This window comes from Ochotona princeps, chromosome X, assembly GCF_030435755.1.
Source record: "Ochotona princeps isolate mOchPri1 chromosome X, mOchPri1.hap1, whole genome shotgun sequence".
Taxonomy (NCBI): domain Eukaryota; kingdom Metazoa; phylum Chordata; class Mammalia; order Lagomorpha; family Ochotonidae; genus Ochotona; species Ochotona princeps.
In genome coordinates this window covers 9,891,467-9,907,389 of record NC_080865.1, presented here as the reverse complement: position 1 = coordinate 9,907,389, position 15,923 = coordinate 9,891,467, and the positions used below count along the sequence as shown (strand labels likewise).

At 46.5% G+C, this 15,923-nt stretch overlaps 1 protein-coding gene across 3 annotated transcripts in view; it reads left to right on the top strand.

Moving 5' to 3' along the window:
* The first annotated feature begins 1,100 nt into the window (after positions 1-1,100).
* RGN (regucalcin) overlaps positions 1,101-15,923 on the top strand; it is a 19,113-nt gene continuing 4,290 nt past the window's right edge. The window contains exons 1-4 of one of the 3 annotated variants that reach the window (XM_058658570.1): positions 1,101-1,437; positions 3,304-3,484; positions 6,859-7,041; positions 15,761-15,923. The exon at positions 15,761-15,923 is cut by the window's right edge and continues 53 nt beyond it. In XM_058658570.1, the coding sequence (XP_058514553.1) occupies positions 3,322-3,484; positions 6,859-7,041; positions 15,761-15,923 (509 nt within the window). In that variant the 5' untranslated portion in view covers positions 1,101-1,437; positions 3,304-3,321. Of the gene's footprint in view, positions 1,438-1,967; positions 2,105-2,611; positions 2,739-3,303; positions 3,485-6,858; positions 7,042-15,760 lie in introns of those variants that run through there. The other 2 variants (XM_058658569.1, XM_004587870.3) reach the window with 2 other exon arrangements.

Genomic DNA, 15,923 nt, shown 5'->3' with positions numbered 1-15,923 from the left:
AACCTTTCTGCTAACTTTAGATATTGACTTCTGACCTTCCTTAATGAGATAAAGACCATTAGAAATCCAAAATGAAAAAAAAAATCCAAAATGATTGTGACTGGAATGAACTAAGGGCTGTTCTGGATAGTTCAGAGAGCAAAGAATGGGCTGCTGGATCAGAGATAACTGGGGAGATAACAGACCTTGGATTCAATATGTGCAATAAAATGTACATATTGAATCCAAGCACACCTAGCACACCTAGGTGATCTCTCCTGCTCCCTGCTCCATTTGGGTGCCCAATGCTCCCTGACTCCCCTCACTCCTTTTCTGTTTGCCTCCCCTTCCCTCACACTGCTGCGATGGTTTAAACCTGTTGCAGGGGCCAGTGATAGAACCTGGGATCTCAGTGGGGAATGTGACATGCAGGGCTGCCCCAATGGTTCAGGCTTCATGATATCTCTTGCCATTGAGTTTGAAGGTCCTATCTCTATTTGAACAGCACAGTACAGAAAAAGAGGGAAGGAAGGGAGAGAAAGAGAGAATCTTCCACCTGCTAGCTCACTCTACAAATGGCCCCAAGTGCCAGGTTGAAGGCAGGAGCCTGGAGCCCTCTCCAGGTCTCCCATGTGGGTGCAGGGATCTAAGCAGTTGGGCCGCCTTCCACTGCTTTCCCAGGCACATTAGCCAGGAGCTGGACTCCAACCAGTGCCCACATTGGATGCTTAACCCCCAGTGCCAACCACGCAGGCCTCTCCACATGATTTCAAAAGCAGGTCACATGCAAGTCACATGAAGCCTTTAATCTCCCGCCACCAACAATGTTTTGCAAAAGTTAGCCTCCAGTCATGGAGTCATGGGGTCATCCCAACTAAGGGGAGAGACAATTTGTTTGTTAACTTCTTCATTCTTTCCTTTTTTGTTTGTGGTTAATCAGAACCCTCCCAATCTCTCGAGCATTTTAACAAATTGTTGTTGTTGAAGTAAGAGATGAACTTTAGATACCCGTCCAAACTCCAAGGCTTCATCAAGGTCAGCTTTGCCAAGGCCACAGCTCCCCAACTCCTCAAGCTCTGCAGCCATCCACCTGCCAAGTGGCTGGTCCCCAGAGGCACCGGCCTCTTCCCCGCCGGGCTCGGGTGCCCACCCTTCGGCGCCGCTAGGACCAGTGCCCGGGTCGTGCCAGCATCCCCGCCCCCTCCCTGGCAAGGAAAGGCCTTGGCAATAGTGACGGCGGAGCGAGACCTGCTCGACCGGCCCTAGCCGCAAGAAACAGGCCGGGTGCACAGGGAGGGCCTGGGCTGCCTGCTTCAAGCGCGCGCGGAGGACGAGGCAGGTTCAGCCCTCAGCTTCCCGGGACCTCGCCGTCGCCGTCGCCGTTGCTGTCGTTTTCGCTCAAGGTTACAGTGCTCTAGCAGATTGTGCGAAGACCCCGGCTTCCCATCACCCTCTCAGGTACCCACCCGACCCAGAAGCATCGCGGGGCAGGGATGGGCCGGGGGACCTTGACGCCTTATTCCCGCGTCCAGCCACTGGTTTGGGGCTGCAGTACTGGCAGAAATGGATAGCTGCCCGGCTCTTGCACCACACAGCGCCGAGGGGGGGAGGTTAAAAGTCGCTGTTGCAAAACTCCCGCTTCTGATCTTGGGGCCTTATCTAAGCATGATAGCACGAAGGCCTTTGGAGTCTGCGCCCACTTTTTACTAAGCAATGAACGTAAAAATGCTACGACGCTGGCCGTGAGCATTGGCCGCCGCTGTGAGTTACATGTTGAGAGAGAGAGAGAGAGAGAGAGAGAGAGAGAGAGAGAGAGAGAGAGAGAGAGAGAGAGAGAGAGAGAGAGAGAGAGAGAGAGAGAGAGAGAGAGAGAAAGCTTATTGAAAGGAATCAGGCCCCAAGATTTTTTTTTCCTGTACTGCTTTTCTATTTATTTGCCCACCGATGTACGATGTGAGAGAGCCCTTTCTCAAAAGAACTCCGAGCCCTGGGAGGAGTTGCAGGTGCAAGCAATTTTTATCATTGCTGAAAAGCCACCTCCTAGGGGCAAGTTGGACCGGAGAGAAGCTCTCAAAAGTTGCCTGCCTGCTTTTCTTCTCCCACACAGGATTCTTATCAGATGAAGGTTGTCTTTTTTTCTTTTCTAATAATTGTTATTTTTCCTTTCCCAGTTCCTGGTCACAGCCCTGCCCTAAAGTCCCTGCCTAGAATGTTCCTCATCTGTGGAGTTCAGTTGGCTCCATGCCTTCCTAGGAATAAAGGAATAGCTGAGGGGCTGTCTCAGCGCCCCCTGACACCGTGTCCCGGCCCTATCTCCCTCCCTCCCACCTTTCCAACCCCCACCCCAGCTCCAGGCTCTTTTCCCGTTTCCTTTCATGGTCTGAATTGGAAAATGGATGTTAGCTATAATTCAGTGTCTGATGGCTGGTGACTGCGTTTCTAAAACTGCAGATCAAAAGGCTGTGAGCTTTGTACCTTCACAGGAGGGGTTCAGCTGCATAGGCGGGGGGGGGGGGGGGGGGCGGGGGGGAAGGGAATGCTAGAAGGTGACCTGCAGACACCCAGAGGGGCCACCAATGAGAATGCTGCCCGCCCTCTGACCCACCTTGGAGGCTAGGGCGCTGACAAAAAGGGCAGCTTTGCGCTGTCTGAGCAGCCACTGGCTCGCTGAGCGTGACCCAGTGACTAGCGCGCCAAGGTGTGGATGCCCAAGTGTCGCCTTTTATTTATTTTCAAGACAGCTTGAAAAGAAGTTACTGGTAAGTTGACTGAAGATATCTCATGTTATCACCTATCAGCTCTTCTTTTTCCTACCCGTCTCCTACCGTGCAATCACGGATCACGTCCTGGCTCCAGGGACCCACATCTTGCCTGTCCAATTCTAATCCCAAACAGGCAAACCCGTGACGATCCCGTGGCTACCAGTGAGTCATGCCGCTTTGGTTGGACTTCTCAGTGCATATAAAAGTTATGTTTACACTACACTATTAACTAGTATTATTAGTACTATTAACTGGTCTATTAACTGTGCAATAGCACTGGGTCTTAAAAAATGCATGCCTTAATTTAAAATACTTTTATTGCTAAAACAAAACAAAACAAAAACCATAAATGACCATGTGCTGACAAATGGCACCAATACACTTGCTCAATGCCAGGTTGCACAAGCCTTGAACTTGCCAAAAAAAAAAAAAAAATGCAACATTGGCAAAATGCTCTAAGGCAAAGCCAAGGAAAACGAGGTAGGTGTATGCATCTTAGTAAGATCGGAAGCCAGGTGTTTGAACTTGCATCCTACGATTGCGTTTTCTCTGCTAACTTCAGGAGCTGTGCCCTGTGACCATGTCGTCCATTAAGATTGAGTGTGTTCTGCCCGAGAAGTGCCACTGTGGTGAATCTCCAGTGTGGGAGGAATCATCAGGCTCTCTGCTGTTTGTGGATATCCCTGGGAAAAAACTATGCCGGTGGAATCCACTCACCAAGGCAGTGCAGCGAATGACTGTAGGTAAGGAGAAAGGCTGGCCTCACATCTTCTCAGGGTGACGCCTGTTCCCAGGCGAGGAGCCGCCACCCAGTGTTTGTCATTCTCCCAGGACCTTCTGGTTAGTTGCTTTTTTTTAATATTTATTTTCATTTATTTGAAAGATTTACCAAGGGCTGGAGTGGAGGAAGTGGGGAGGGGGGAGAGAGAAACAGAGATCTTTCATCTGCTGGTTCACTCCCCAAATGCCAGCAACAGACAGGGTTGGGCCAGGCTAAAGCCAGGAGCCTGGAACTCCATCCAGGTTTCCCACATGTGTGCAGGGTCCCAGGCACTTGGACCATCCTCCCTTGTTTTCCCAGGTGCATTAGCAGGGAGTCGGAGTGGAAGTGCTCCAGTAGGTGCCCATATGGACTGGTGTCACAGGTGGTGGCTTTAGCTACCATGCCGCAATGCCAGTCCCAGGAGCTTCTTGTTAAAGCTTTAAAGCTTCAAGGATTGCCATGCTCTCTGGGTGACAATCCAATCCATGACTTTGTCCCAAGAGGCACTTAGGATGATTAATTCAGAGGTGTGGCAAATAGTCCCAGTTTTATTTTGATGCTGAGGCACTGTAGTTTCCCTTAGCACCATCAGATAACAGCATCGAATCTTGAAGACCCAGTGAGTGGCCCCAGCCACTGGATAGCCCGCTGGAGTCAGGCCAAGAACTCCACTATCAAACCCAAATCCAGAGCTGTCTTGATCTCTTTGATGGTGGGTGGGCAGAGGGGTGGGAGGGAGAGCCTGTGATTTCTGGACAAGGGGCTTAACTCTGCTCTGTGTCCCAAAGGAATGGGCTTGGAATGACTGGATGCATTGAGAAATTCTTTGTTTTATGATGGTTTTCTTGGGGGTAGATGCCAGGGATTCCTGTAACCGTGGCAACTCCTTGCATACCTTTCCATGAATCCATTTGGGATTCCACTGCAGACCAAGGCTTGCTTGATTCCATCCTTCCTTCCTTCCTCCCTCCCTCCCTCCCCCCCCTTCCTCTCTCTAGCTCCCTCTCCCTTTTTCTATGAGAGGGAGCAGCTTTCTGACTCACCTGGGAGCTTGATTGCAGAGAGGAGCAATTGGCTCTGGGCCATGAGGGTGGTGTAGGGCCTTCCCCAAGCTCGCTCTATCCCTGCACACCATGGGCCCACCCCTACTCTGCAAAGCCCCCAACCATGGGAAGGATCTGTGGTATCAGCAGGAACTTGAGGAAGTCTCAGGTGACAAGGTCAGGATCCTTGTGACAGATCCTCCCAGTGGCATCCTGCAAGGTCCCACCCCACCCCTCCATGGCTCAAATCAGCAGCCAAGCAGGAATTCTCAGCACGCCCACTGCTGCTGAGCAGGGCTTAGGGAATGTTTGCACAATAAAATCGGGTAAATTCATTTCCTGTGATTGCTTGCAGTGGCAGTCAGCTCTCCACTCCAAGTCGGCTGGAGCCTGGCACAGTGACATAGCAGGTTAATCCTCCACCTGTGGCACTGGCATTGCATATAGACACCAGTTTGTGTCCCAGCTGCTCTACTTCTGATCCAGCTCCCTGCTTGTGGCCTGGGAAAGCAGCAGAAGAGGGTTCAAGACCTTGGGACCCTGCACCCATGTGGGAGACACAAAAGCAGCTCCTGGCTCCAGGCTTTGAACCGGCTCAGCTCCAGCCATTGCAGCCATTTGGGGAGTGAACCAGCAGATGAAAGATCTCTCTCTGTCTCTCCTTCTCTCTCTGTAAAGTCTGTTTTTCAAATAAAAATAAAACTTTTTAAATAAAGAGAATAGTCTTCTCATATATAGAAAAAATTAAACCCAGAGAACCTAAAATTTAAAACTACAGAATACAGTAGTAGTATGAGCAGTCTTTAAAACATTCATGAAAAATGAATATCATGGAAAGAACTGTATGTGAATTTCAACTTCTTGCACTAAAATTTGTTTTAATTATATTTCCTCCAACTCTTTGAAGTATTTTTATTATGAAGAGATGTGATTGAACCTTTGCTACATCTACATTTCTTGCTATTTATTTATTCTTTTTTTAAAGATTTATTTCTTTTTAGTATAAAGGCAGATTCACAGAGAGGAGAGAAAAAGAAAGAAATCTTCCATCTGCTGATTCATTCCCCAAAGGCCACAATGGCCAGAGTTGAGCAGATCTGAAGTTAGGAGCTTCTTCTGGATCTCCTGCACGGGTGCGGGGGCCCAAGGACTTGAACCATTCTCTGCTGCTTTTCACAAGCAGGGAGCTGGATGGGAAGTGGAGCAACCTGGACACGAACCGATGCCCTTATGGGATGCCAGCACTCGCAGGCAGAGGGTTAGCCCTGCTACTTATTATTTTTATCACACTTGCTGTCTGACAAGTATTTGGGGAAGTAATTTTCAACTAAATATATAAAATATGCCCTCACACACATGCAGAGAGAAATAAATCACAAAAACTTAAATTTGAGAGGCCGAAATACAAAGAGAGAAAGAAACAAAGAAGCCTGTTGTTGATTCCCTGCCCAAATGCCTGCACTGGAAGGCACTGGCCCCCACTAAAGCCAGGAGCCCAGAACTCAGTCCGAGTCTCCCACATGGGTGGCAGGGATCCAGGTAATTGAGGCATCACTTGTTGCCGCCAAGGGTGGACTTTAGAGTCAGAAGCAGAGCTGGAACTGGAACCCAGGTATTTGGACATCTTTTTTTTAAGATTCATTTTTTAAAAGATTTATTTATTTTTATTGCAAAGTCAGATATACAGAGAGGAGGAGAGACAGAGAGGAAGATCTTCCGTCCGATGATTCACTCCCCAAGTGAGCGCAACGGCCGAGCTGCACCAATCCAAAGCCAGGAGCCAGGAACTTCCTCCTGGTCTCCCACACAGGTGCAGGGTCCCAAGGCTTTGGGCCATCCTCCACTGCTTTCCCAGGCCACAAGCAGGGAGCTGGATGGGAAATGGGCAGCCGGGATTAGAACCGTTGCCCATGCGGGATCCCGATGCATTGAAGGCAAGGACTTTAGCCACTAAGCCACCACGCCAGGCCCAGATTCATTCATTTTTATTGAAAAGGCAGATATACAGAGAGGAAGATCTTCTGTCCAACGGTTCACTCCCCAAGCGGCTGCAACGGCTGGAGCTGAGCTAATCTAAAGCCAGGAGCCTCCTCCAGGTCTCCCACATGGGTGCAGGGTCTCAAGGCTTTGGGCCCTTGTACGTCTTAATGTTGCTCCAGATACCTAGCCCCTATCCTTCAACTTGGCAGAGAGTGTTCCCATCATCCAAAGAGCTGGATGCCTTTGCTAAGAGATGCAGGAGACATGAGTGTCTACACCGCCACTGAACCGCTTGCTTGCTGCCTTCTAACATGTGATTTTGCCTCTACAGAAGCGCCAGTCTCCTCAGTGGCCCTGCGCCAGTCTGGAGGCTATGTCGCCACCATTGGAACAAGGTTCTGCACTGTGAACTTACAAGATCAGTCAGTAGTTACCCTGGCCACAGTGGATAAAGATAAGAAAAACAATCGATTCAATGATGGGAAGGTAGATCCTGCAGGAAGATTCTTCGCTGGTAAGATGACTTTCTAGAAACTACTTTCTGAGCTTTGGAGGAAATTATAAGAGAACTTCAAAAAGTTTCTGGAAATCTTGCATAACTTTAAAAAAAACATTTATTTATTTGTATTGCAAGTCAGCTATACAGAGAGGAGGAGAGACAGAGAGGAAGATCTTCTGTTTGATGATTCGCTCCCCAAGTGACCCCAAGTGACCGTAACAGCCAGAGCTGAGCTGATCCAAAGCCGATCAGAAGCCAGGAGCTTCCTCCAGGTCTCCCACACAGGTGCAGGGTCCCAAGGCTTTGGGCCGTCCTCGACTGCTTTCCCAGGCCACAAGCAGGGAGCTGGATGGGAAGTGGGGCAGCCGGGATTAGAACTGGCATCATTATGGGATTCCGGTGCGTTCAAGACGAGGACTTTAGCTGCTAGGCTATCATGCCGGGCTGTTAAGTTTACTTTTAAAAATAAACATTTCTTCATTCCTTTTACAATGTATGAAGAGACACAAAAAGAAGCAGAGCGATCCCATTGCTCGTCTGCACCAGTGAGGGCTGGGTCAGGCCAGCACCAAGAAGCAGGAACTCAGTCCGAGTCTCCCACATGGTGAGACAGCTCCCAAGACTTGCCCCACCACTGATGTTTTCCAGGCTCTGCATTGGTGAGACTGGAGGCAGGTGTCAGAGCTGGACATTGAACCCTGGCACTCCAGGGCAGGATGCAGGCCTCTTAAATACTAGGCTAAATGCCTGGCTCTAGATGAATTTTAGATTTTGTAGCTGTTGATATTCAGATTGGAAATTATTTCCATTTTATAGCAAAGAAGACTAGTACAAACAACACTTGGATACTATTTAGTTAGATCCACCTGTTGTTAACACTTTGGTTCTAACATTTGTTGTTCTATCTAACCATATTAATGCTCCAAATCATTTGAGAATAGGTTGTATAGATATATCTTGTGCCTTTAATACTGAAATCCTTCAGCGTGAATTTTCAAAAAAAAAATGACATATTTGTACATAACCAGAGTTACCAACGTAAAGAAGTTTAGCATTGCTGTGCACACAGTTTATTTGACATCCCATCTCTACCCCAGTTTTACCAATTGACCAAATCATGCCCTTTTTGTTTTTCTCCTCTAGGACAGACCCAGTGTGAGATTGCTTTGCCTTGAACCTCTTAGCCTGGAACATTTCCATAGCTCATCTTTGTTTTTAATGCCATTGACATTTATGATTACAGTCCCATCCTAGACCCCCTTTGTGAATTTTTGTATCTGTCTGATGTGTTCTTGTGATTAGACTGATGTTAAACTTTCTTGGCTAGAACTCTGCGTAAGTGATGTTCTGACCTTTCTGTGGGGTCCCATCTGGAGGCACACGATGTCCCTCTGCCCCCTAAATGGTGACAAGAATTCTGATTCCCCAGCCTGTCAGATGAACGCACTGCAACTATTTTTAAATTTTCAATTTATAAGCAATGTGTGGGGTTTGCTAGCTATCTGTTGCCATGCAACACCTTACCCTGAAACTTAGTGACTTTGTCTATTAATCTCGTAGGGTTTCTGAAGGTCAAAAACCTGGGTGCAGCTTAGCTGGATGGGTCTTGTGAGGATGTATGCAAGCTGTCAGCTGGGCCTGGATGCTCCGAAGGGACCCTGAGGGTCCACTTCGGAGCCAGGCCTCATAGGGATTGACAGGAGTCTTCAGTTCCCTGCATTCTGGGCCTATTCAGAGGGCTGCTTAGGACATGCGTTTCCCTAGAGCCAGTGATGTGAGAGAGAGAGAGAGAGAGCGAGCGAGCCCGCCCAAGATGGAAGCCCTGGTCTTGTTACCAACCATTTTGGAGGTTGCACACCATCACTACTGCCAGAGTCTATTGATCACCACACAGACAAGAATGAAGAGAGTCATACCGAGCTGTGACTCCTGGAAGGCCCAGCTGAATAGGGGCTGTCTTGGAGACTGACTGCAATAGGGAGCACTGCTTACAGTCTCTGCAGACCCCCTACTCCTCCCCAGACTTCCCCCCTTAGGTTTTGCATCTGTTGATTCTTGCTTGAACCAATGTTTATTGTGACGGTTGCAGAATGGCATGCATACAGGTTTGAAAGGATTGTGATGCTAGTTGTAAAGAGATAATGCATGTCACACGTATTTCTCATTTGCCTGCCCTCTTAACAACCCCAAGATGTAGGTAAAGAGGATTTGGCGTCTTTGCTCTCTCTGCCTCCCCGTACTATCTCCTGGACTTTCCAGTGGAAGGCAGGAGAGATCTGAGCTGTGCATTGTTCCCCATCTTCCTAGGCTTGGCATAACCACAGAAGTCCTCCTGCCAGCTGTGTCTGTAACACACACACACACACACACACACACACACACAATTGGCTGCTTTGCCTCTTGATACAATTAATTGTCTCTCTCCCCTATGACTAGAAATTTTAAAATGCCGTGGCACTTCATGAGACAAAAATAAAGATGTCCTCCTGCAGTCCCTGGGCCATCAGGAGACCTTTAAAAATTGTGGGTGTCACCATGGGTGTACCTGTTAGTGTTGTACAGCCAATGGAAATGCCCAAGAACCCTTTACTAAACAGAAATCATAGCTCCCTGCAGGGACACAGAAGTTTCTCAGGCCTAGCAAAGTGTAGGATCATCTGATAGCCTAGAATGGAGTCTCAGTGTGATTGCTCCCTGAAGGAATAGCCAAGGTGCGACCTGTTATGCCCACTACTAGCTCACTAACAAAGAGTCCTTTCTCTTTTTTTCTCATTTTCAGTAAATATTTATTGAATAAATTCATTTAGTAAAACTATATAGATGTATCAAGTTTGTGCTAAACACAGAACTATTGAAATGGGAACATACACTCAAATAGAATGTAGTTCTTGACTACAGATACTTTATAATGAGTCAGACAAGTTAACAGAATATTAAAACTGTTTTTAAAGTCAATGAACTGATTAAAGTAATTTAATCCATAAGAAGGCGGCCTATTCGGCCCTCTCGATTCCGAAAGAGTTGTGTCTGAGCAGCAGCGGATTCAGTCACATTCAGGGCGTCTATTGCCCTGAGGCCCCTGGTGTGGAGGAATAGCCAGGAGGCAAACCCAACCACTCCCCTGCAGGAAACTAGTACTTAACATCCTTCTTGGGGGGGGGGCTACCATGTCTTTTTCTTTTTTTAAGATTGTGATTGTGTGATTTTTATTTTATACCAGGTGGTGGGGTGGTCCTTAATAAAGTTCATAATCAGCTTCACTCAGAAAGTTTTTGATAATGCACACTCCTAAGGACACGTGTTTGGCCTAGAGGTTATGACATGAGTTGGGACATTAATAACTCACGTTGCAGTACCTGGGTTTGATACCCGACTCTGGCTCCTGACTTCAGCTTCCTGATACTGCAAAATCCTGGGAGCAAGTAGTCGGTTTCCTACCAACCACATGGGAGATGTGAATTGAGTTTTTTTTTTTTTTCTCCTGTCTTCATCTAGGCCTGGTCCCACCTGTTGTGTGCATTTGGGGAGTGAACCAGTAGGTGGGTGGGGTATTTTCAGTCTCTCTCTCCCTCTCTGTCTCTCTCTCAAATAAATTGAAAAAACACTCCTCTTACAAGTTATAATCCAAGTAGAAAATAGCTTGGAAAATAATAGCTGTAACCTAGAAAAACAAAAGTCAATGTAGCGAGAGAGGTTAAAGCAATGAGAATCGTACAATTTTTTGTACGGTTTTTATATTTTTCTTGCTCGGATTTTATATTTTTCTTGCTGCATTGTCAGTATCAAAAATCTGTTCCTTCAGCTGGCTCTCTTGTTCCAAATGAGAAGAAATCCCATTTCATGTTATAGATCCAACATTCCCCAATATCAATGAGGACTTTTTCCTATGAAATCCTCAACACTTGCTCCCCTTCGTTTTTCCAGTGTGAAATAAGTGATCATTTCTGCCGTTGCTGCTGCTGCTTAGCTTGTGATTGCACAGAGCTCTGCAAGCTCCGCCAGGCTTTGGTTTCTTGACAGGTGTTTCCAAAGCAACTCCTTCAAGCTTTTTGTCGACTTTGCTGCCCAATGAAACGTGCATACATCCCTTTGATTTAGGCCTGGCTCCACTCTGGTCAAATAGCTTCTTCGGGGTTTCCATTTTCTCATTCAGGTTTCACGTGTCTAGTCCCCTTTCCTCTTCTCACTCTTCTCTCAAGCGGAATGTGATATAGTAGATGAGCTTTGCGGCTTCTGTGTTAGACTCAAAGTCTGTTCTGTCTCCTGAGCTGACACGGGAGTCTTCCAGTGAACACTGAATAATGATTGCCAGGACTTAAACATTTCATACGCCCTGGGAGAACACATGTCCTGCTGTGGTTTGAGAGAATATTCTGTAAATACTGTTTTAATGCCATTAATTGGTGGTGCTGAGTTCTTCTATCTTCGCTGATTTTCTGCCTGCTTGTATCTGTTAATGAGAGAGGGATGTTGACAGCATCCTACTGTAATTCCGCATTTGTCCATTTCTCCTATCAGTCTGGACCATTTTTGCTTTGTGGATTCTGAAGTGATGGCAAGCACGGGCACATGGAGTGTAATGTATGGTGAGCCTGTCTCTGATGTGATTCCTTCCTTATATGCAAAGTGTCACTGTCACTTTCCTCACATTGCTTGCAAGGACTCTTATTTTGTTTTACCATTCACCAAGTTGATTGTATATGTGGTATCAGGCGTGGGTTGCTTGAGTTCTATCCTGTGGTGGTTTTTTTTTTTCTCTCTCTCTCTCTCTCATCTTCTTAAATCTAGCATTTTATATCTTTGATCAAATTTTGGGAGTTTTGAGCTATGTAATCTTTAAATATTTTGTGGGACCCCTCTCTTTTTTCTTTTCGGGGACTCCAATAACACATTAGCCCTTTTTTGTTCCATGGATCCCTGGGGCCTTATTCCTTTTCGTTCAATATTTTTCTCAGTTTTTCAGATTGTATCATTTCTGTCGCTTTGTCATCAGTCACACTGTCCTCTGTCATCTCTACTCATGTGTAACAAGTGAATTTTTTTAGTTCAATATTTTTTCAGTTTTTAAATATATATATATATATAACTTTTTAAAAATTATTATCATCATTCTATGATACAGTTCCATAGGACCTGGGATTTCCCCTGCCCTCTCCTCAAATCCCTCCCCCTCCACCAAATTCCCCTATATTATTATTATAGCCTAGCTCCTCATACACAGTCATATGTCCATCACTGCGGGCATGGACAATGGCAGAGAGTCCACCCTCCCATTGTCAAGATACAGCTGACAATTTCATCAGTAGTCCATCTCTGATCTGGAAATAGGGATGCACACTGCACTGCATCCTCACATCTGAGCACAATAGTCTCCATTACACAGTCAACACACATCCCTCTTCAATGAAAAGCCATGATACAAAATCAACAGCAGGAAGAAAAATATAAATTTACAACACCATGAATTTCTCAAGAGGTTTTGATAGTTCAACAGTCCTGAATTGCTGGTGATCCCACCACTCCAATCACAATGAAATCTCTCTGAATCCATTGGCTGCTATAGTCCACCTTAGTGTCTCCGTCTGCCCAGATCTTCACTGCCAGTGATTGGCTGGGGTAGTTGATCAATTTGTTCTGTCCTCTGCCATGGTACCAGCTGTCCTCTGGAGCCTCCGAAGTACTGCCATATCCTATTTTTTTCAGTTCTAACATTCTCATTTGGCTATTCTTCATATCATCTACTTCTTTGCGGATACTTTTTGTTTTGAGTTTTGTTTGAAGAAGGCAAAAATTACTCGTTAGATTTGTGTAAGAGCCACTTTGGGTTTTTTAAGATTTATTTTTTTTTAATTGGGAAGTCAGATATACAGAGAGGAGGAGACACAGAGAGGATGATCTTCCATCAGCTGGTTCACTCCCCAAGTGGCCACAATGGCTGGTGCTGCACCGATCTGAAGCCAGGAACCCAGAGCCTCTTCCAGGTCTCCCATGCGGGTGCAGAGTCCCAAGGCTTTGGGCTGTCCTCAACTGCTTTCTCAGGCCACAGGCAGGGAGCTGGATGGGAAGTGGGGCCACTGGGCCCTAGTTTTTGTCAAGTAACCCCACCATCTGCGCCACCTCATGTTCAGCATCTGCTGATTGACTTTTCCTGCGTGAGTTGAGCTTTCCATACCTTTTTGTGTTGCTAGGTAATTTGGAGCCACATCGTAGACATGTTGAATACAATGGTATGAGCCCTGAGTTTTGTTTATAATCCTTTGGGGAATGTCACTATAGTTGCCTTAGTAAGCAATGTACTGTCATGTATAGCTTAACAATGGGGATACATTCTGAGAAATGCTTTTTCACTATTTATTTGAGAGTCAGACAAGCAGAGTGAACTCACATTCACTGGCTCACTGGCTCACTCCCCAAATGCCCACAACAGACACTATTGTGCTAAACTGGAGCCAGAGGTGGATACCAAATGCACGTACTATCATATGAGATGTGGGCATCTTGACTGGCTAGACTAAATACTTGCCCCATTTATAGAGTCATCTTAACACTACCCAGGCTGGCAATGAGGTCACTAGGCAGTAGAGATGCGGTCTGTCACTGGCTGAAATGTTGTTCATTCATGACTGCAGGTGCTTAAAGTTTTGGGTTCCCGCTAGATTCTGTTAAACTCTGTTGCTCATGTGTGCCACCCAGTGGTCAGCCTGGGACCTGGCAGGAGATGGATCCACTAGCTCTGTTCTCAAAATGTTTGATGTGTTCGTTAGAATCCAATCCATGTATATACAAGTTAAGGATGAGCCTCGTTGAACTTAAACAGCTTTCTAAGGGGCTCCCTTCCTGAGAAACCAGTTTTTTCACTGATTCTCAATACAGTTTCTCCCCCAGTTTCATCCCTCGAATCAGAAATCACCCATGTCTGTGGTTGTGCTGCCTCTGGGCCAGAGGGGAAGAAAGTATAAAAGCAACAGTGTTTGATTCCATTCTTTCGGAGTTGGTCTCACAGAATGGAGAGGAATGTTCCTCCCTTTGAGGTTTTCGTTCAAGTAGTTTCTTGTTGCTAGAACCCTCTTTGCTGTTGCTACGCCTACTTCAGAACTATCTGGGGCCTTGTTTAGGAGAGAATGAATTAAAAGCAGAGAGAGTAACCCAAGGATTTTTTCCATTCTCTGTAAGCTTCAGGGGTTTTTTGTGTGTTTTTGTTTTTGTTTTCTGCTCCATGAGCCAGATCTAGTCTCTTGGATCACTGTGTGCACTCTAGTACCCACTCCCAGATTTCCGGATGAGTAGGTCATGAGCTCCTGGAGAACAGAATGAAGAACTCTAGTGAGCTGCTGCTACAAATTCTGCTGCTCATCCCTGGGCTGCCTGCTGCTGCTCACTCCGCAGACTTCTCAGAGAGCTGTGCCATGCACTTCATCCAGGTTTTACAGTTGCGCTCCTAGGAGCAAACTTTGTTGATGCTCCTTCAGTCCTTTTCTGACACCAGAACCTGCCCACATCATTGTAATTTGCATGATAGATGATGTAGTTGTTATTTTAAAATTATACACACACACACACACACACACACACAGAGGACAAGTATTTGCAGTTAAGTCATCAGTTAAGATAGACACATCATTTCATATCAGAGTGCCTGGGTTCAAGTCCTGGCTCCAGCTCCTGATTCCAGCTTCCTGCTAATGTGTATCCCGAAGCACAGCGGGTGATGGTTCAAGTCAAGGGACTAGAGTCCCTGCCACTCACATGGGGGATTTGGATTCAGTTCCCAGCCCGGGCCTGCCTGGTCCTAGCCTCGTGGATGGGACTTCTATGTTTTTCTCCTAATGCACTCCCCCTTTTCTCTGCCTCTCAAATAAATAACTTTTTAAAAATAAATAATGCAGGGGTCAGCATAATGGCTCAACTAATTAATCCTCCACCTTCAAGCACCAGCATCCCATATGAGTGATGGTTCATGTCTCAGCTGTTCCAATTCTCATCCAGCTCCCTGCTTATGATCTGGAGAAGCAATGGAGCATGGCTCAAGTCCTTGGACCTTACACACTCATAGGAGACCCAGAAGAAGCTCCTGGCTCCTGGCTTTAGATGGGCTCAGTTCCAACCTTTGCTGCCATCTGGAGCGTGAACCATTGAGTGGAAGAACTTTCTCTTTGTCTTTCCTTCTCTCTGTAAAAATCTGCCTTTCCAAAAATAAATAAATAAGTCTTTGAAAATAAATAATACACAGATTATATAATAATTTCCTTAATTCAAACACTGGAAAGAAGACCAATTGTGTGGCACAGAGAATTCAGCTGCTACCTGCAGTGCTGGCATTTCATATCAGAGCTCTGGTTCATGTCCCTGGCTGCTGCACTTCCAATATAGTTCCCTGCTAATGCGCCTGGGAAAACAGCAGAAGGTGATCCAAATACTTGTGTCCCTGCCATCCATGTTGGAGACTCAGCTGGAGTCCCTGGCTCCTGCCTTTGGCCTGGTGTAGCCCTGGCTGTTGTGACATTTGGAGTGTAAGGATGTAAACCAGCAGATAGAAGATCTCACTCTCTCTCTCTCTGTATGTGTGTGCGTGTGTTTGTAAATGTACCTTTAAAATAAAGCTTAAAAGAAAGAAAAGCAAGGAAGGAAGGAAGGATGCCTGAAAGGCTCCTTGTGAGAAGCAGTGGCGCCGTGCAGGGACGCGGCCACAGCCATGCAGCGTGTGGCTGAGCTCGGTGCTGTTTGCTTTCTGCAGGTACCATGGCCGAGGAGACGGCCCCAGCAGTGCTTGAGCGGCACCAAGGATCCCTGTATGCCCTCTTTCCTGACCACCAGGTGAAAAAGTACTTTGATCAAGTGGACATCTCCAATGGCTTGGATTGGTCCCTGGACCACAAAATCTTCTATTACATTGACAG